The sequence below is a fragment of the Glossina fuscipes genome, unplaced genomic scaffold (assembly GCF_014805625.2).
Source record: "Glossina fuscipes isolate IAEA_lab_2018 unplaced genomic scaffold, Yale_Gfus_2 86, whole genome shotgun sequence".
NCBI lineage: Eukaryota > Metazoa > Arthropoda > Insecta > Diptera > Glossinidae > Glossina > Glossina fuscipes.
In genome coordinates this window covers 3218115-3241026 of record NW_023998440.1, presented here as the reverse complement: position 1 = coordinate 3241026, position 22912 = coordinate 3218115, and the positions used below count along the sequence as shown (strand labels likewise).

Here is a 22912-nt window from a genome sequence, read left to right as displayed (position 1 = left end):
TACTTTAATCTCCAATTGCGTCATTTGCGATGTACACTATTTTACTATTTTAGCAGAAAACAAGAAGGAGTTGGTTCATTGAACTCATCAGTACTAACTTTGGCTGAAAATTTCACATTTCCACCTATAAGTTTTAAGCTGTTTGATCAATTGTTTGCTTATTGCTTCTCTCTTAAAATAAAATGGAGCAAAATGGAGAAAATGGGCAAAAGAGTGCTATGCATTTATTAAACTTCATGCTGATGTTCGTTACAGGCGATTAAGGGAAAAATTACATAAATAAAGCTGGACTCTTCCATTCCGAATTTTCGTTAGATCTTCGTAGATAGCAGGACGACAACTGTACTTATTCTGTACTTAGTGTAACAGAGTTCTCTTATTACAGAATCAAAGTGCGCCAAGTGTTTTTACAAAGCTGCGAAAGATATCGTCTTAGGGTTTGAGATTTCCTAATAAGCAACACGGAAGGACAACGTGATTTGGTGAGCGGAGCAGGTTTACCGATTTAAATTATTTTACTTGAATCCGTTTATTTATATGTTTTTAGATAAGCCCAATTTTTCGAAAGAAAAGGGAAAAGTTATCTTTTTCCTTTAGCCGCACACACACTTACTGCATTTCATTTTCTTCAAATCAGAGATCGATTTTGTGTGCTTTTTCTGTTTAAAGTGCTATTACCGCCCATATGTTTTCCATTTTGAGTACGTTGTCTTTTTTTTAGAAGGCATTTGCTTTCTTCTATCATTTGCTGTAAATGGTAGGAGCCTAAGCTTAAAAAAAGCATCGAATTACTTTCTAAAGGACCTGAAGCTTTTTACCTAAAAACTACTCCTAGCTACCGGCTACCAACATATATCGGATATTTTATGTTACTACGTTTCGTTAGTCTATTGCCAAGACTACAACGATCACATGCAAATATGAGATGTTTTTCTGGACTTTATATATCAAATGCAGAAATAATTGCTTATCGTTTTTTTTTTTTGAAGACATGACGTTACTTCAACTGCCAGCACTTTTCAAAGAGTGACTTCCCCGAGCGAAGATGAAGGCAAGAAAACAGAAAGCCGAATGCGGGAAAAGATGTTTTTCTTACTTAACTTGAAGGACTACGCTCCTGAAATGTGAAGAGCGAAGGAAGATACACACGATTAACTATGCGAAGAAAAAGTAACCAGAGTAAATGGCAGTGGAAGTGTGGAGGCTCAAAATCTATGTCGCCACTATTGAAGGCTTTGCAAACTATAAGGTGTTATGAGCAGCTTAACGGTACGAAATCGTCGCCAGGAAAGGCTACCTACATAACATCGTATCTTTTTAGCATGATTGAGCCCATAAACGAATGAGTAAAGTTCACTCACAGAATATTAGCAGCACAGGACGGCAACTACATTACATGTTGTATTCGAACAGCGCTTCCATTCTTATACCCGGAAATAAGTCCTTTTATGGATAGCTTCAAAGGACCGGGTCTGTTTTCGTGACACAATTCATATTCTGTTAGAAAAATGGGCGGAGTGTGTTCCTAGCGATTTGCAGCAATTTGAATAAAGTATTTTGTAACATTATCTTGAAATAAGCGCCGTTTGCTCACATGACAATGAGCAAGAACTTATTTCTTTACTTAATAAATCTACTATCGCATAAAATGCTTGGTAACAATCAATAAAAAGTTGCTTCATTCAATCGAACCGTTTTCTACATGTGACAGACAGATGTGCGTATTTCACTTTCCGTACAGAACACGTGATTTCAATTTTAGAAAACTACATCGTGTACATCATGAGTATTATTCGGTTTCAGATGCATTTATAAGGATGCAATTGACAGGTTAACTAAAAGACAGAAATAAAATGCAGAAATTTTGCAGCATTGGGGAGAATTACGAATACAAACGAGTAGAACATATTTGCTGGCGCGCGAATTTGTAGTAAAAGAAAAAATAATATTTTTGACAGAAATTATTTACCTGTATGAACAGCCATGAGGATACCAACGCTAAGCTACGATTTTGTCCGCTGAAGCGATAATGATAAGCATAGAACGCGAAATGGTACAAATAGAAAAAGCTGCGAATATAAAAGAAAAATAGTAAAAAAAAATAGTAAAACCTTTTTCACTTTAATACAACTTTTGCAAATAACAATAAATGCTTGCTATCACAAGTTCTTTGATGATAAAGTACATAATGTTTTATAACTCCATGTATGAAAAACATTTCATAGGGAGATTTTCATTTTGATGGATAATTATTTCCTCACAAATACATAGATCAATAATTTCTGGGGCTAAGTAAGAAACTATTTTATCTGCACAATTTTACTTTATTGATCAACGTAACTTCAAGAATTATGCAGTCTATGCAAAGCTTCTCACTTGATCTACAGTTTTTTTCTCGAGCAACTTTTTCAGATTTGTAAACCCGTAGGAGCCAGATCTGAAGAATACGGTGAATCGGACAGCAATTAGGTCATAAAACTTTGCATTGTACGGCACTCATTTTTATCTCCCAAAGTTTTCCTGCAAAATAGCAAATAGACCGCCTTTTAATATCCTTACGATATTAAAGATATTAGTAAAGTTAAGGAACTATCACACTTAAAATGCCCAACAAACGCCGCCTGACACGTTAAATCGATTTCTCACAAAAATAGCATAATGGGGCCAAGTTAATATTGTAAATTTTATTGCTGCCAAAACACAGTAGAACCTAGAAAAATCGGTAAACCTTGATGCCATGAGTGGCAAACTTGGCTTTTTAAAGCGATGTAAGAAATTCATCACTGCAGCCGATATCCGGGCGCCTCTAAAATTTGCTTGGGTGGCGCTCGACCGCATACAGCGAAAGGCTCAGGTGCTTATGGGTGACGGAATCGCGTACAAAACTCTCGATAGCCGCGAGCATCGGTGTAATGTGGGCTATGTGATGAAAAGGTACATTCCGAGCAAATGATCTACAGAGATGAAGGAGACGTGTCCGTCAATTAAATCCTTTACCATGACTACAAAGCTTTCTCAGCTTTCTCTATGTCTACTACACTTTGTCTACATGAGGCAATTTTTGTAAACCTGTTCACTTTATGTTTAAATATCATCTACAAAAAAAAGGGCAAATTTTTCAAATATTATCTTACACAGGGTTGACATTTCTTCATAACTTTATTTGCCAAGAGTTCTGTGTTTTCACGCGTTCCTTCAACAAACGGACCCATAGATTGACCAAGCAAATTTATTTTTCAAAGTATATATGTAATTATGTTATTTTGTCAAAACTGATTTATTTTATTCAAAATAGTCTTCTTCAGCTGCCGTAAGGTGCTTGGCACGATCAAAAAGTAGTGTTCAAGTAGATGTCGTTAAGAATCTGTCGACGCGATCCATTCCCCACACGACTAATGTGTATTTAAATTTACTATAACGGACGTTCAAGCAACCATAGAAGAAAATCGATCTCTACCACATACACTAAAATTTTTATAGCACTTTTTAATGGAAAAATGTAATTAAATATTAAGAAAAAAAAAAAAAAATTGTGTTTTTAATTGATTTCTTTTTCTAAAGTTTATAAGAAGAGCATACACCACAACTGCTGCCGATGCGTTTTATATCATTCTTTTTGTTTGTGGCTCTGAAATGGTAAATAATAAAAAGCAATTTTTTTAATAAGACTTTAATAAATTTCAAATGAATATGACCAGCACCATTCCCATTGCTCACGACAGGAAATTAATAAACAAATGGAGGACAGCCGCAATTATTACATAAAGCGTACAATAGTGGCTCGGAAAAATAACTTAGAAATTAAATAAACGAACGCTATGTACACTTATTACAACTACTACCACTACTACTACTACTACTACCACTACTACTACTGCCATCAATGTCACCTGAAGTACGCGTAGGGAGCAATGTGCAAAAAAGCATTCAAATGAACTCATAACATGGACAGCAAACTTATAATTTACCGCATTGTCTTTGTCTACTTATTTGTTTAACCGATTGATTGGCAGTTAGGTTTGGTTCGTGGCTCTTTAGCATAACCGTTTAATTATAAACATAGGATAAATTTCGTTCACCATTCCCTGGTTTGTACTATCAACATTTCATATGTACATAGTACTCTCACCTTTTAGTGGGAATATTTGAAATATTTAAATTCATCTCAACTACTTATACATACATGTCTGATATTAAGGTGACTATGACCTATGACCTACTTCTTCAATTTTCAAATTGATCTCAAAATTAAAGTGGAACTGGAATGTAGACAATTGGCTACAATATGCATTTAAGGGTTAAGATAAAATAATGTATAGGAAATTAATTGTGAACGAGTTCATTAGTTACAATTATTATGGTAAAAAAAGTACAGCAATTATTTAGAAACAGTCGATCGGGTCAGTTCGATTTGGCTAGTAACGCGTTTTTCGCCAGCTTTCAAATCAGGAGGTCGTAGAATTATTACCCCTTTAATACGAATTTTTTGCATACCTAATAATTGAATCTCCGTCGGAAGACCGTTATCAAATTACCGGCAACATGTTTCATTGTACAAAACATAGGTATGAATATCTAAGCAATCTAAGCATTTCGATTTTTTTCTTGTCAAAATTTTCCATTTGGACAAATGAAAAATACATCTTGAGTTATATGCGAGAGTTTCTTTATTAAAAGAGACGAACATGATAGACTAGAGCTTAATGAAAAGGCTTCTAGGTAAACAGGCGTACCTCCTGACCAAATCGCGGAATCTTTCATTCAATCATTGAAAGTGTGCTACAATTTAAGCTAGATGGTGTAATGGACTGTGTAAATGGAACTGTCATCGATCGGGGTGAAGTAATTTTTGTTCAATTCTTGCACAGCCTAAGTCCTCGACTGCCTTTTTTGAAACTTCAGACACATAGCGCGTTCAAGGGACAGCGTTTTGTACTGTCATGTCCGGAATACAAAGGTCTACGATTTTTCAACTTTGCTACTATCGAAGGAAAGGAGGGGTATTGTTTTTGTTTTTTTTTATTATGAGCCATTCGCGCAACTAGTTATGAGCAGACATATTAATTTCAATGACTCGATCAAAATAGGTTCGATTATCGTAATTTTTAAAAGTTTTTATGGAGTATATAAATTCGATCGTTCGATCTGCTAAAATTTCTAAAAGTGAAGACAAAAGCATGAAATATTAAATAGATTTCACAATGTACGTCTCTCTCTCTTTCTCTTACTTTGTTTATTTAAAAATTTGCTACGAAAAAATAGGACAACTTGGCGAACATTTCAGCGGATTTTCACAATTAACTTACACTGGAAAGCTAAATAAAGGCGTATAAAAACTAGAGCAAGCCATGTGCAACGCATTTAACTGAACGTTTTAGGAGCGATGTTGGGTATCTAAAATTCGCTTTGCAACGTGCGTATATCTTTTTTTTGCGGGGAGGCCACAACAATCGAAAACATTATTAATAAAAAAAATATTATAAAAGTAACTTTAACGACATAATGTTGTCAAATCGATTCCCTGGTTGATAAGAACAACCTTTAGGAATATTGTAAAGAAAGAGAAATAAAAAACATGACAGCAACGAATTACTCATGTTGTTACTACGAACGACTTTATGGTGAACAAAAATACGTGTGGGTGTATTATTATTTATATACATACCACTGCCGGCAAAAAGAGAATTCACTATGAACGAAAGATATGCTAGGAAAACGTTCCCTTTATGTAACATATACGAGTTCTCACATTCCGTTTAACATATACAGCGCATTCTCGATAGATATTGAAGAAAACACTTAGATGACCTGGCAAAGGTATATCTATTCTCTTGAACCGCTGAAGGATGAAAGTTTCGTGATAGAAAGTTGAAAACTATCCTAACAACTTGATCAGTCAGTTGATCTTAAAAGATTAAGTTTAGACCTTCCAAAATGATTTAAAGCTGCAAACAATTTTGTATTAAAATAAACTTTTCAACGTATTTTCTTTCAAAAACTTGCGCATTAGCACAGTCGAGTTTGATGAAGAAATCTAAGTGTGTGTATAATGATACTGTCGCTATGCCACTGGAAACTGAGCAACTTTCATATGCATGTCTCTTAGGTCGTAAGTATCCAGGATTTACTTGAAGTGCTTTCAGTTTTCCTCGTTATTGTAAATGAATTATAACATATCCTTGACATAAATATGAACATTATCTGTTTGCCTTGTCGCATGTTATGATAGGTGTGCGTCTGCTTTTTTTTTTTCTTTCATGCTTTCGCAATTTTCACCAGTGAATCGGGGGAGGTAAAGAACAAAGTGAATAACGAAAATCAAACAACATCAATAATACTTCATATTATAAAATGACATGTTTTCAGTCGTTATAATTTGAGATATGAATTTGTTTCCTTTTCTTTGTACTTTTTTTGTTATAAAACATTTACACAAGGAAGGAAGGAACCAAATAACATCATGTAACTTCTCCTTTTCGTACTATTGCATGGTTATTAAAAACATTTTTATTTATTTATTTATGCATTTTATTTAAATTTTCAAATTTCATATGCAAATTTCAAATGCAAAATGCAAAAATTAATATAAAATTACATAAAACAATATGAAGTTTTCTTGTAAAAGGCCAAAAGGCCAAAAAAAGGCCAAAAGGCCAAAGGCGCCTAACGTACGCCTTTCAGCACCAATCAAATCACAAGCAACTAACTTAAACCCAAATATGCCGCAGGGAGGCCAAAGAATAGCAAAAGTGATTCCCTTGACAAGGTTACCATAGTAAGTAAGCAGAGCACAACCACTCAGTTGCAATAATGTTTGGCTTCATGGTAGAGAATGTTTAATCATCTCATTTAGGTTCGGCACGGCACGTATACTTTCTAAACTGAATTGAGCTTGCAAATGTGCAACTTTTTAATTTGATTACCTGAGTACCCTAAGAAAACATTAAAAATGTCAACAAATCCCAGGACTACCTAATTAACATAATTGTCCTTCTTTACAATCTGTCCTAAGTCTTTTTTATGGAACGATTCGTTAAGTGTTTAGACCTCTAAAATGTGCTTTTGCTTAGTTTTAGCTTAGATTCCTTATCAACAATATAATCTCCTTCAAAAATGATACAGTCTGTCTAACGTTCCTCTAAGTGTGCAATGCCTTTTTTCTCCAATACAAACTGTTCACCTAAACTTTAGCTTTTATAACCACCCTATGTTTCGAATCAAATACTCTTCTTCTTGGAGCACCCTCTTCAAATTTGCGAATCCATACAAGTCATACTTCAAGTGATTCAATTTTGCCATTTAAGCCATCAACTTGTGAAACTTGTGCAACGTTGCGGAGGCTTTTGATGGCTAAGTTCTCATCTAAAACAATGAATACATCGCTTCTTGATATCTCTTTAAAATATACATGCTTGCCACTCCTCCACTATTTAATAATCAAAAAAATTTCGCGATTTTTTTCTGATGTAACCGCCTCTATTAAGCGTTTGTTTTCGTCGGTATCGTTTATTCATACGATCTCGTTTAAAATCATCAAATTCACAAATTTTTATTTTCGACAAACCAAACAGTTCCCATAACCCTTTTACGCTAATACTGAGGTTGAACGGTACTGCGAAACTCGAATCTTTGCATTGTTTTGAAAGCTTCACTGGAACTACTAATGTCACTCTGAAACGAATAATCGAGATAATATGAAATGTTGAAAGTCGTCCTTAGGAGGATAACACATTTTGGGAATAATACAAAGAGACGATATGCTAGTCTGCGGAATTATTGACAAATGTATTAACAGTCGATTGACGGACCGATAAACATTTTACATCTATGTACATTGCGTCAAATTCAAGCATGAATGGAATTATTATTGTTTCTCTTTACAGCGACCTGTAAAGCCGTATAATTACACAGGATAAACTTAAAAATGAAAATGTGAGATACAGATGTTTCTCGTATAACACCATTAATTAGTATCTCACTGTTATAGGAAATTTTTTTATTTATTTATTTAAACTAGAAATCAAGGCAATGTGTGCCATGTGTTATGTTATATCGAGGCCGCGTTACACGAGATTCACGAGAAATAATATAAGTCGAGCGAATACGTATCTTGCTTTATCGAAACCAAGCCTTAATATATAAAATTTTATAATAGTTTAAATCTCGCCCCCAAACATAAACATAAATGTAAACATAACTGAACTTCACGTTTTTATAAAAAAATATATATTAAATAAAACAAGTAGGGGAACCAACTGTATTCAGTCGCTTTTTTATCAGCGATATTTAATTTAGGATTAATTCCACTCTCCAAGTCCTTGGAACTAACTAACATTTTTAGACAGATAACATATCTTCATATGAAAAATGTACAGAATAATTTTCAACATTTTCTCTTGTTTACCTTCGAAGTAATAAGCAGAAAGCAAACTTAAAAAAAGTGAAAAAAATCGCTTATAACTATGTGTACGAGCGGCCGATTTTCCCATATTTTACAAGTGCTGCAAGGTAACCCATACAATATAAATAAACATTTTTATCATTGTATTCGTTGCAGTTTATAAGTAACGGAATAGTTTCCATTTTTGAAAACAAAGACGGTTTTAAATTATCTTTGACCGATTTATTCTATTTTCAAGACGGACCTGTGCGCAAGATCTTCCAATGTTTCTGAAATATTTGAAGTCGAAAGCTTCACTTTTGCCGCCAAATGAATGTTTACAACGGACAGATGGACAACCTGACAGATATCAAAAGATATTCGCAAAGCTTGTGCCGCGTTTTATCGAAATCGTGTTTGAGATGTACCGCGTTACACGAGGACCACCTCTATATGAATATTATATATAAGCATAAATTATCTTACCTCTATTTTCCTTCTATATGTCCCGCAAAGTTTTTTTAATTATTTCTCCTTAATGAAAGGAGTAACGTTTATGTTATAGGTGGTAATATTCCTGTCTACATTTAAAAATGGTTTAAACCTAAAAACTAGCTCCGAGTTGTTCATTTTCGCTTCTCATCCTTATCCACGTAACCCATATGTGCTTCTTCTTCTTCTTTTTTTTTTTTTTTTGTATATATTGCATTAACTTGTACGCGGTCTTAGCAGGCAACAATTGTTGCCTTGTTGCTCCTCTATTCAAATTTTTTCATGCCGTTTACAACAGGTTTGCCTACTATATCCAAATTTCGGACATCAATTTTTTTTGTGTACGTAATCGCTGAGTGACTGCCTCAAAGTGTATAAATCCAAGATCTTGCGTCAACTGATCTCTAGCTATTGTGCTCAAAATAGAGCGAATCTCCAATTCTTCACACATAAGCGAAAAGCGCTCAGCGATTTTGTTGCATATGCGTCTCGAGAATGTATATTATTGCAACAAACAGACTATCGCGTTTATTTTTACTTATTCATCCATTTCTGGTAATTCAGCCGAGTTAAGAAATGAAGAGTATTATAGAGAAGTCATGGACAACATTGCAAAGAAGGATAAAAATATTTTCATACTACGAGCAATTATTGGCCTTGATTGGTCTAAATGGTGGGTCAAGTAATTATTATCTGTTAATGATTTGGAATTAATTCTATTCAGATATAATTGTATTGAAAGTGACTTTCCTTACGATCAATTATTTAATATAATGCCAACTTTACGTTCATTTATGCTCATATTACTATTGAACGCATCTTAGTGAGAAATTATAAAATATAAGAGCTTTTCGAAGCATAAGGGCTGACAAAAGATTCGCTTTGTGTCGCATATGTAATTTTTTCTTTTTCTTTGCTTGTCTTATTGACCCATCATAAATCACTTGATCTCAGGACAATGTTAACACTATTCTAAGTCATTCAATACGTCGGCTGGGGGAAAAGTTTCCAACATGAACATGACAAGGCGACAGTAAAAAAGTCTGCAAAAGTTGGGGACATTTATGTCTGCATGCGTTGTTACGTGGTCACCAAAATTTCAGCCACTTCGGATCTGAGTTAATAGTCATTTAAATGAGTGAATGTTATCGCTTGTGAGAAAATGAAAAAGAAGGAATATCGAGCCCCCATTAAGTATTTGTTCTTGAAAGGCAATATATCTATGTATATATAAATCGAAAAAATACCGCACCATTATTTATTACACTGAAATTGTGGTTAAGTGAGTTGAGAGATGGGTGCAGTAGTAGGACATTTGGGTGACGATGGACATTCGGAGTGACCAAAAACTGTATAAACTGACGAAAACATCGCTCAGGAGCACCTAAGGTTGCTGGGTGACCGTCGCATAGTTGAGGCTACGCACATATTCGAAGCTGCACCGCCTGACCGCAGGTTAGGGACCGCGTTTGTTTGCAGTGGAACAAAAATATTTTTTTCAACGAAGCTTCGAAAATGTTAAAAAACGATTCGACTGATAGTATCATTCCGGACGGACACTGCGTTGATGTACAAAGTCGAACTATGAGAAAAAATCTATTTTTTTTCTTGCTTATGCTCCAGACTTTTTTTGCCAACCTCGATATGCCGATAATGATGTCTTTGAAAGAAAACAATGCTCAAAATAAATTCGAAACAATCGATAGTCTGATAAATGGGTATGCCGTAGTCATCTCTACTTGTGCGTGAAGAAGAAGGCGGAATAAAAGAAAAAGGAGAAGTCGCCCGGATTCAATGTTATACAAGTGCTTTTGTCAATTTTTATCTTATGGTCATTTAAGTGCACTCAAGGGCACATACACATACCCAAATGTTCATATATGTGTGCATATAAATGTATGTGTTTGATTATATATATATATATATATATATATATATGTATATTTGTATTTGATATATATTCATATGCACACGTGTAGAGAATTTAAACACATGTCATCTAAACTAACTGTCTTTTTTATGCTATATACTCTCGATGTTGGATTGTAACTTCTTTTACGCAACATTAGAAAGACGAATGAAACGTAAACGAAACAACTGCTTGTGGGGGAAAGATTAAGAGAAAAATTGCAAAGAAAGCAAAAAAAAAAAAAAAAAAAAAATTCAATACTGCCATATGCGTATGTATGAGAGGACCACAATATTCTACTCATATCATACGCTATATTAGGTTTTCAGCATTTTAAACAAAAGTGTAGAATTTCAGGTGCTAAATAATTGAATTGAGATCTTGTGTTGTGTGATTATTTTCTAAACGTAATCTAATCTAAATGTTCTTTCACACTTACAATCGATTGTTTGTTGCCCACACGCATGTATTTGCCTTTCCTTTCAACTACAAAGGTGCAGATGAGGAAAATTTAATTCAAAGATTTTATGTAACAAGAGATGAATGTATTTATATATGTAATATTTGTATATGTCACATATAAATGTGACTTTGCATAGTTACCCTGCCCTTATTTTTTATTTTTTTTTTAATCACATTCAATGTATGGTCAATGAAGCCATATTCATTGCTTTCTAAATAGATTTTCATTTCCTCGGAAGATTTATTTTTTTTTTGTTTTCCTGTTCTTATTGTTGTTATTGTTATTGTAAATTCGTGTTATAAGAATATACGAGTAAAATGAAAAAATAAGCAAGAAATTAAGGAAAACTGTGCTCGCTACACGTTGAACCGGGACAAGTTTTTCTTTTTTTTGTTCATTAGTTGAAGGCATGTTGTTTTGACGCCTCGATGGATCTTGAAAATTATACCGTCGTGAAAAAAATACTCATAATAAATTTTAGATTGGTTTTTACATTTAATTTTAATTGCAAATTATTAACATAAGTGCTCCGTTAGATCTCCTCTTTTAATAAAGCATCAGTCTTTTGAGAATATTTGCGGTCGGAATTTTAGCTAATTGTTTTTATATTCACATTAAACTTCGTTTATACAATCACGCTTTCTTTCTGAATAATTGAGATAAATTTAAGTTTACGAGATATAAACGTTCACCCATTATTTCGCGTTATTAATTACAAACCGCTAATTATTTGATCCGAAAGAAAAGGTACAAGTTGTACATTATTTCATTATTTCATGACAAAATTTTATGTTAATAATATTATGACAAAACCATTATGTCTGAAAGGATTTGAAAGGCAACTTTCAAGTCAAGATGCATATCTCGAAATCTCACCATTCTTTTAGGAAAGAATAAGATTCTTCATAACTTTCGTTAGTCTCTCGAAATTTCTGCAAAGTTCAGAGAATTCGGGAAAAGAGAAAAAACAGCGACAGCTGTAAAAGCCCTTTCACCCTGATGCGTTCTGCATACCTAATGACAAACTTAATATACCATTATGTCTTTTCATTGGTAGATATTGCGGTTCTCCTTGTCGACATGTAGATGTGAATACGTTTTATATATTATTTGATTGTTGGCTCTTGTGTGGCATTGCGGTTACCTTTGACTTCTTGATCTAAACAATTGATTTAATTTCAATTTTCACTAACAATTTACTTGATTTTATGATAAATATTTCTCAATTTATTTATGCTACAATAGTTTGCGATTTGGTTTAACGGTCACTGAATTGAAAAGAGGAAAATCATTAGTTCTAAGTTCATACCGCTTGCAATTCCCTAACCTCAATCATTGACCCATTTCATGGATACATTGAAAGAACATTAATATTAAAACAAAGGCAAATAACTGCCTCCACGATGTTTCATTTCGTATGAGTTAATGAGGAAGAGCCGCCCAAGCTGCTCAAAAATCCATATAAAAGTAAAATATAACTCCAAATGTTCTAAAGTGAGTTGCGTGTACATTAATTTTAAGATATTCATTTGCTTTGTAATGAAAACAAAGTTCAATTTCGATTCATTCGGGGAATACATTTGTTTTGTCCAAACGTTTGCAACACACAGAAGAAAGCTTCAGAATATGTGTACATTATGCTTAGTACACTTGACTCAGTATTAGAGTGTGAATCAATCCAGCCACACCTGTGCATTTTTATCTGTGTATTTGTAGCAAATCTTCTACCACATGGGTTTTGGAATTTTAAAAAGTCAATACAGACTACACCATATGAAGAAATTTCAAGAGTAGAACTTCAGGACGTAGAACGTTTGAAAATTACTATCTCCGCTTTAACTGCCACTATTACTTTAAAGTTCATTCGCGTTTTTTATGTTTTCTTTTTTCACCTATCTTGGTCATTAGCAAAAGGCACGGTTGATTACATATTTGTAGTTTTACAAGAAATGCGAAGGCTTTCTTTTATTCTTCTGGGCTTATTCCTTGCATTAACATATCTAATAGTAGTTTCGGGTGTTGTTTGTCCAAAATTAACAAATATACGGAAGATCGAGTTTGTGTTAAATAAAGAGTGGAATTGCGTAAGCAAATGCTTTGGAAATGTTCACAATTGTACCTCGGTAGGCGACTTGTATCGCGTTCTAAAAGATGTATTGTGTTCGCGCATGCCTCTGGTTCTTATGAAGCCCATCGCATTTCTAAGTTCAAAGTCAGAGTGCGTCTGACGTTATAACGATAGGGATCAAATATTTAAATGTCGCACAAGTTGTGGAAAAACATGCGAAAAGCAGTCAAAAATCAAAGTCATTTTGCTTGTTTTCCTCACTCGTGGCGATGTGTTTGTTGTTCGTAAAAGGTGTTATGTCATCCGATGAGCGAATTTATAAAACGCGTTTGTAGAGCATGATTACTCTCATCGCTTTCAAGGCGGGCGACGAGCTCCCTCCATTCCTTTATCGTGTGTTGTCTGTTCTATGTATGTGTACGTTTCTGTTTTGTTCAAATTAAATTGGACCGACAAATGTACGATCCTGACAACTCGAATGTCATCAAACTTCTTTTAAAATATTAATTCCGATTGTACCAACCAAACAGAGAAGAAGCTTAAGTTTATACTCGGAGGTCATGTAATTTTAAAGAATTCTTCTTCTTTCTTTTTCTTAATTCTTAAAGAAAGGTTCATTGAATATCACAGTCAAAAAAAAAAACAAAAAATTAAGAACAAGGTACGCTAGATAGAGAATAGAGCTTTGAGGTCTTCAGCAGTGTTTTGAAAGGTATCTTCACGCGAAAATCTGACTATTAAATGGTACATTATGATCATCCTCTTGCTAGGAACTCAATCTAATAATTTTAATCAGTCAATGCGACAGTTAGTTTACATCAATGTTGACCGACCCTTAGTAAGAAAGCCTTTTGGGTACAGGATTAATCACATTAATAATGTTAAGCAATGACGTAAACGGCGCTTCTTATTAATCAAAATTTATTTTTGTTGTCCACTTTTAGGGATATATTAAGTTTGTTAGAATGTATGCAACACCCAGAAAGACGCACGATTTATTATACCGTTTAAGCTAGTTTGTCACTCTCGCCGTCTGTCTGTCTTGTTTTCTAGTGTTCAACCTAAAATTTTTGAAATATTTCGATAAAATTTCATTCACTGAAATGTTTTGAGCCAGGCACGAATGCTATTGAAGATGTTTCGGATCGAACCAATTCTTCGACTAATTCCCATATAATGCCTTATTTGTAAAGCCGTTATGGGAATAACTGCAGGGTGCTGGGACGTGGTCGAATATATCGTTGTTTCATTTCTTTCCAATGTAAATTAGTTCATAAAAAGCTGATATAATTTCGTCTTATTTATCTTGTAGGATTACGAATGAAGGGTTGTACGTAAAACAGCGGGACGTACGTCCACGTTCCATCACTATATTCGCTAACGACCGAATGCATCTTAGGATAATCTTAAACTATAGAATACTATCCCCGCTTCATATCAATAGGGACGATGTATATCGAGAAATACGGTTCAATCTAATTTTTTCGAGCTCTTCTATGAATAAACTTCTGAAAATTCGTTTACAAAATCTGATCACAACACATAAAAATATAAAAAGTTAGTTGCGTTGAAATCACTGTAACTACAAAGTAAGTGATCGAAATGACATTAAATTTTGACAGTCGTCGTTTGCAGAATTGACATTTTCTAGTTATAACATGACGTGATATCTATATATGATCCCCGACTTTCAGCATTGCAACTGCACTTGCACTTTCTATGGATCTAAACGAGACACGGCGAATAACGGCGTATAGAAAGTGCAAAAAAAAGTTATTTACAGTTCAGCGAGAGAACGTGTGCTATGACATAAAACCCATATATAGTACTTTCATTCAGAGTCGGCAGAATATTATTCAATATCGCTTTTAAAAATGGGCCCAAAGGAAGAACCCAACAAAAAATCTTGAAAACACCGTATGCTCTTCCATCAGCTTATAGCGGGAATTATTTACTTGCAAATCTCAAAACGATGCTCTCCAAGCGACATGGGCATTGGGGAAATTGATGAATACCTTAAGAGTCTTGACAAGTTATTCATTATCATCGATGTTACTTTTTCAAGGGTTGAACCGATTCGACCATTGACGACCACTACGCTGATGAATTTTGCAAAAAAAAAAAAAAAAATTAATAATAAATCTATTTAGTTCCGAGATTCGAATTTTATCACTTTCTAATTTATTAGCTTCTATACGGTTCAAGTGAAGTTCCTAATAAGAGTTCAGGGGAAAGCGTTGATCGGTAGATCTTTGATACAAATCGTAGACGTTAGATTACAGAGGCACTTTTTTTATCCTAACCTGTTTGATGACCTTGAAAAATTTTTTTATCTTAAGACTGATCTTGAAATTAAATGTTATAAACTAAATTTTTTGAGTAAACTTATAAATCAAAAGTAAGAAGAACATAAAAAGAAGCTTGACAAGCAATCATAAGAAACATATTTCCTTTATTAATAAATCATATGAAGCATTAAAGATTAAAAATTAATTTTAGTATGACAACGGCAGACGAGTCGGTTTCATATTAAATGAACAAAATCGATTAAGAGATTAGAATATTATATCATTTAGATTTTTACAAAGGACGCAACAGATTGAAAAAGTCTTAGTTACGTTTGCGTCGCCATAGTTTTCCTACAAAAATGGTTAGGCACATTGAAATTTCTCTCGTATAACAAAGTCTACAGCAACAGTTACCGCCCTCCCCAAGAAGGAAAAACCTAAAGTTAATCTGACTTTTCCGAGTAATTGTACAACTATAAGTAGCGATAATCGATTTTCATTTCAGATTGCAACGAGCGAAACCCCATTCCAATTCAGATTATTCCGTTTTAATTGATCCAACATTGGCAATGATAGGAAGGATAACATATTTCAGTATTGAGCTGACCAAGTTGACATACAGCGTTTTTGTAAAACATCGATTATCGATTTCCTCAGAACATCGCCTAATAAAGCCTAGCATCAATCTACCTTGTCAAAATTTCTATACGTAAACTGCAATGAGTCTCTTGCTGGAAACGAAAACCGACAGGACAACTTACAGATTATGTCACTGTCTGCTGTTGTAATAGTTTTTCGTTTGTAGATATGTAAGTATGTGAATATATCTGTATCAACATCTCTTTTCTTTATTATTTATTGTTCTTTGCACTCTCAGTCCATGACCATTAACTAAGAATAAAAATACACTGTAAATGTTGACCTTACTTATTTCGAAATATTTGTTCACAACTTTACGTTCGCACAGCTTCCAGCTCGTTAAGTCTTCCAAGCGTATTTTTGAATATTATAAAGTTAAGAAAAGTATAAGGATAGACCTAGCACCACCGGTCCTTGGTAGTAGATACAAAAATCGTAAAGCACAGGAAACAGGCTTTAAAGCTTGGACAGACCACTAGTCAAATAGGTAGCATTAATGCGATGATCGACAAGAACATATTGTTATGAAATTCGCTTTTCTAAGAAACAGTCCGTGGATTATTTGTTCAAGAGAAATACACTTCAAAGTTCTTTTATTTACAATTATATTCCTTAACAGTAGGATCTTTTATTTACAATTAAGTTCCTTAAAATGTAGAATTATTCACAATTCATTTTGGCCGTACTCTCAACTTCCGTGTTCCTGCCCGACTAACTATCCCTTCCACAAATATTCTAATTATATACATTTTTACAAGCATGTTACTATACCCAAAATCACAGTTTTTCCCGCTAATCGTTTTCATCGGTCTGCAGCTGCATGACGCGCCTGCGAATGTGCACTTGATTTTTCCTTCTTAAGGGAATTTATTTTTATGGAAAATTACTTAGCTGAAATTAACGGGATTTGGGATTTTTGTAACAACATATTCACTTTAAGCAATGCACTCTGGACATTTGCTTTGGTCGACAAGTAGCATGATCTAGTCAAGGAACACTCAAGCAAGACTTTAAGAAGTGAATATACCGAATGGAACGAAAATGTTTTTCTAAAACTTGAGAAAACTAAAAAACAAAGTTATGTACAAACCTTTATTCACTATAGAGATGTAAACATAAAAAATCACTGCCCAACAACTAGGTCCCTGGTTTGTTAACAATTCAATAAATTTGTATATGACTTGTCTGCGTTGTAACTACAAGTATTTGTACTCTCAACGATTAGGTGGCAACCTAATAGCAAAAACATTATTAATTATATGTACAGTTATGTGACATTTTCCTTTATCTTTTAATCATATACCTACGCATGTGTTATCACGAAAGTAAGAGGATGAAAGCTCAACTTTGAACACAGGGGAAAATATCAGTTCATCATACGTTAAATGTCTTGTGACAAGAAAATTCCACGCTGTCTTTTTAAGTGCGAACATTAATTAACAAAAATTAATTAAAAGGGCTATAGTCAAAATATTTCTATGGAATCTTTCAACTAATAATCAAATGACAATTAAATAAGCAGATTAAAACAATTAAAAATATTACAGTGACGCACAGCTCAGCTTTAAATATCATACGCCACTTTTTGTGTGGTCCGATCCGAATCATTGTCAATAGCTTTCGCCCATGGTCAGAAACACGACAGTGTACTCATCCGTGTAATTCATCATTTCATTGGTTGAATACAAGTAAACAAAATGAATAGACGGACAGACAAGCTTAGCGGGATCGCTTATTGAATCGATCGTGATAATAAAAGGTGGGTATTACATACGTTCACACAAACTTAATATACCATTATACGACAAGTCGTGTAGAGTATAAAACATACTTAGCGACGGCGAGTCTAATCGTCAAACACACAGAATAAGTTTAGTATAAGGTTAGGCTGGAATGAAAAAGCTTGACGAAATGGTAAAAATAGTTGCTTATATACATTACTATGGCAAATACAAATTTATAATGATAAAATTTCATAGTGACATCCGAAAAAGACGGATGGACCGATAATGAGGTACACAGCCGTCATTAGCAATTAACTGGTTGCAGAACAATTTTCCATAACAGTGTCCAACAGGTCGGTAGGTGCGGGTTCAAATTTCAATGCAGTTTGATCGCACTGAGGCATAGCTATAGCGGCTGCTCAGTCGATAGATGTGCAGATCTACTACCACTCCGTATATTCTTGCTCTTTCCCCATATCTTTGTAAGCAACGCCCTATTACAGGCGAAGTGGACATTCCCTAAGTAATTAGTTATTTAGTAATTAGAATTTGCGATTTGAGAGGGAATTACAATGATTGCCATCTAAAATTAGTTTTCCCTTTTTGTGGGCATATTAATAAATTAATTGAGACCGTTTTCATCTTGGACTTGCTGGTAGATCTTTTTGCGAAAATCGACAGCTGTTGACAAAAAAAATCGATAACTGTGATTAAATTTATCTATTTAGGCTCGATTGCAATCTTTAAGTTACCAGAGGACATACTCGTGCACTTGCTAACTTTTTTAAAATGCATCCACACATATACACAAACGGACTAAGAATATATACTGTGGTGCAGAATGGCTTCTGTGATTTATCCGAATTTCTTTGCGATTAAGTTCGTACAAGCGAATCGTGGTTTTTAGGTTAACGTAGGTTTTATTGACAAATCATTCTATTCTATATATATAGAAATATTACAAATCATTCTATTCTATATATATATTCTATATATATATATTTACATATCATTTATAAAAACTCATACGCGCGTAATACTTTTTCTGGTCTTGTCCGTTTGAATATAAGAGTCAACTATATTGACTCGACCATCGCCAACAGAACCAGACAGGTAAGGCGTCGTTAATGTGCATCATTTCTACAATTTAGTTTCTTAGAAAATATATACTTTATGTAGATTGTCTGATGCATATTTCTGGAAGGGATACGTACAATGATAAAATAATTTACCTCAATTTAATTGAGTAGAAATAGTTGTTCGAGTCAACATATCTCTTTAACGTTCGAATCCGTTGACAAACTTTAGTTTACAAACAATTTTCGAAAATTTATATCTTTATTGTTATGTGGGCAATTAAAACGAATGAATTTTGGCTTTAACTTTCTGGAGTTCCGAAATTTTAAAAGTTTTCAAATTTCATTGCATAAATATTGCTGCATTACGACCGTACAACTGCAATTAACAAAACTTTATAATTAAATCTATTTACGCACATAAGCGTGCCTGTACAAAATTTTGATTATTTCAATAATCGCTATTGTCTAATCGCAATTGTACACAAATTGCAATGTAATACAACATATATCGCTCCCTCTCTTCGCCTCTCTTTCTCTTTTCCTAAGTCTCGTCTAAGAGTGTCCTGCAATTGATAAGAGGGTCATACATAAGTTGACCACCTTGACATTAGCCGTGATGCGAACAATCATGCAACAAGAAAACAATAAAGTTAAAAGCCATCTCTTTTTAATACCCATCACCGAAGGATGTAGGTATATTCAGTTTGTCAAACCGTTTGCAATGCCCAGAAGGAAGCATCAGAGACCCCGCAAAGTATATATATTCTTGATCAGCATCGAATTCTAAATCGATTTAAGCGTGTCCCTCTGTCCGTCTGTGTAATGTCTGTTGTAAACCTTCTTCTGGCCGAAAAAATGAACCTTTTCAACATCAAATTTGCCACAACTAGTTGCAAGTTCTTACACGCAGGTTGGCATTGAAGATGGGCCAAATCGATCGAAGGATACGCCCACAGCCCCACGTAAACTGAGATCATCTCTGTTCTTCAAAGGGAATGAAAACTTGGTTTTTTGCTCATTACTCATAAACCACAGCAAACAAATGTACAAATAAATGTACATCAATTTGAACGCTGTAGCATTTGTACACAAAAATGCAAAAAATTGGCCACGCCGACCCAATATTATAGTATATAAAAATTTAATTATTTTTTTAATACTTTCATAACGCGTAGAAACAAGCTCCAAAGGCCCCATACAAATTCTTGGCCAGTTTCCAATCTTGGATGAACCTAAACATGTCCCCCTATTTGTCTGTCCATCTGACTGTTTGCGCAACGTTGTAGCGTTTGTGGTAAACGTTCTCCCGTTAGCGAAAATTAAGATATCGCTTACAAATTTCCAAAAGAGTTTCGAATTGACCTAAACTTTTCTAAGGACACGCCTACAACTCGCACATGCCTCCACAACAAAAATTTTCATTTTGAAAATCGAGATAATCAACTGCGTCAACTCCATATTATGCATGAGAGCATGAGAGTTTTAATCTTTTACTTCTTTTGTCTTTTTTTGGTGTAAATGGCGATGGGCATAAAAGATTCGGCTCCGACCGAATTTAATTTTCTTACTTGTTTTTTTTTTTTCTTGTATGCCGTATGCTATCCTTTTCAATAAAGATGCTATTGTCTTCCATTAATTAAACATTGTACCAATAGTTATCACAACATATCATAGCCAAGCGCACTGCAGCGTTTTCTCTTTATCTTCCTGAATACATTTTGCCTAAAAAGGAAGTCGTACAAATACTTGGACCATCGCATAATACAATACTGCCTCCCCATTCAACACAAAAAAACTTAAACAACTGCTTAATGGAATCCTACTAAAACGCCTTATAATGAAAGGGGGTCAGAATTTTGTAAGCAAGAGATTGTATGTCATGAAAATGAATGTATTTTTTGATGTAATGACAGCGGCTATTTTATACATTTCTTCATGTAAATGATACTCTCTCTAGGCCTAGGAAATTAATGTAATAAATCAATTTTCTTATATCAACACATGGAGTGAAAACCAATAAAATTTCTCTATATGCATGACTTGAGGACAACAAACACAGCAACAATAGCAATTTCATCCATTTTTTGGCAATCGCTCCATAAAACATGGCCTAATGAAGGACCAGAAACTTTTACAGAAACTCAAAACAAAAGGAAGCTCTTATTGCATACAAGAAACTCAATTATGACATTATACTTACAAGTATTTTTTCCATTAATGATATAAGTGCATGTAAAAATGATTTTAATTACTCGAACTAAAAGCATTACCCGTAATATGTAGCCTACTGCTTATCACGTGGAGGAAGATAATTCGGATATACAAAACACGCATACAACGCTAATCGCAAACAAGTATGAAAAAGTTTTGAAGTACATCACCATGACACCACTTCGCCTAGTACGCTTTCTTTGGTGATGAAACACCAAAAATTGTACACAGTTTTCCTGCAACGGCACGCTTTTCACGAAATCGCTAAACATCACATGACGTGATCTAAATTTAGCAAACTTAATTTAATTTCTAAAAATTCTATTAGGATGCGGGTCTATTCTCATTTTGTCATAATGTTTTCAATACCCAGAAAGAAATTTCACCATTTCCTGCTTTCAACGCAGCATGACATTGAAAATGGCCGAATTTGGTTAAGATAGAAGCCTACAGGGAAGCGTAAACTGAGCCCAACTCCCTTTTTCTAAGCAATAATTTGTGGATTTTTCTTCATTACTCACAGATTATGAAAGGTGGATGGCTGAAATCTTCCACATTTACTTTACGAAACACTATCCATTAATGTGCAAATATTAGAAAAACCGGCCATATCCACGCAAAGTTATAAATGATTAAAGGTTGTCTCCGTTTTTTTTTAGTCATAAGGTAAACAAGTTGGAATGTTTAAAACTATTTTATACATTCCTCAGATGAGGATATGTTATCTGGCCAAAAATGCGTTAATTCCAAAATACATATGGTGGACACCACGACCAGATTCGTTAATTTTTCCTCAATGATACCAACGATATGAGTATCAAATAAAAAGACTTGGAGCATTAATTCTAAATTAATTGCGATGGTGGAAATGATGAATACATTTTTTCTTAAAAACGTCGTCCGTATGAGTGTCAAATATAATAAAAAGTTTTGGAGAGTGGAAGGTGAGAAGCTAAACGTGTTAATTCTAAATTAATTATGATGCACGACAAGACGTGGTAGATCAAATTTTTATTTCCTGACAATTCTTACATGCTTCGGTATCCAAAAAAATACGCCTAAGTGGCGCAAATTCTGTAAGGCTGATTTGTCAGTTTACTGTTATGAACTTGCACTATGGAATATTAAAAATTATACTTTTTTAACATATAAAGACGAAGGAGAAAGGTTTTCGTAGAAATGGTTATATAAAAGAGGATTCAATAAATTACATCCGCCGAACAACATTTTTCATACTAACTTAGAATCACGAAAGATTATTGCGCAGCGAGATTTGTTGAAATATTTTGAAATTTCAATAAGCCGCTATATGGAGATTGATCGAGAAAAAGTAGACTGATCCGAACCATTTTCAATAGCGTTTGTCCTTAGATCAAAACACGTCAGTGAACCAAATTTCACCAAAATTTCTCTAAAATTGCGACCTTCAGGTTGAGCCCAAGAATGAACGCACATGGACGGACACGATGCGCTCGTTTAGAGACGATCGCAGAATTTTAAAAGCCCCTACATCGAATGTTATCATAGCTATTGACTATATGTACTTTTTAATCTTCACCAGTACTCTGCACCATCAATTTTTCTCTTTTAAGTTTTTTTTGCTTTTAAATTTTCACATTTGGTTTTTAAAATTTTCCAAATATTTGAATGTGAGAAAAC

At 34.1% G+C, this 22912-nt stretch overlaps 1 protein-coding gene across 3 annotated transcripts in view; it reads right to left on the bottom strand.

Annotated features, from left to right (window-relative positions):
- LOC119638238 (putative uncharacterized protein DDB_G0277255) overlaps positions 1-22912 on the bottom strand; it is a 41367-nt gene that overhangs the window by 10262 nt on the left and 8193 nt on the right. For all 3 annotated transcript variants that reach the window (XM_038034902.1, XM_038034904.1, XM_038034903.1), the window contains one exon: positions 1970-2069. In XM_038034902.1, coding sequence (XP_037890830.1) covers positions 1970-2069 — 100 coding nt within the window. The remainder of the gene's footprint in view (positions 1-1969; positions 2070-22912) is intronic.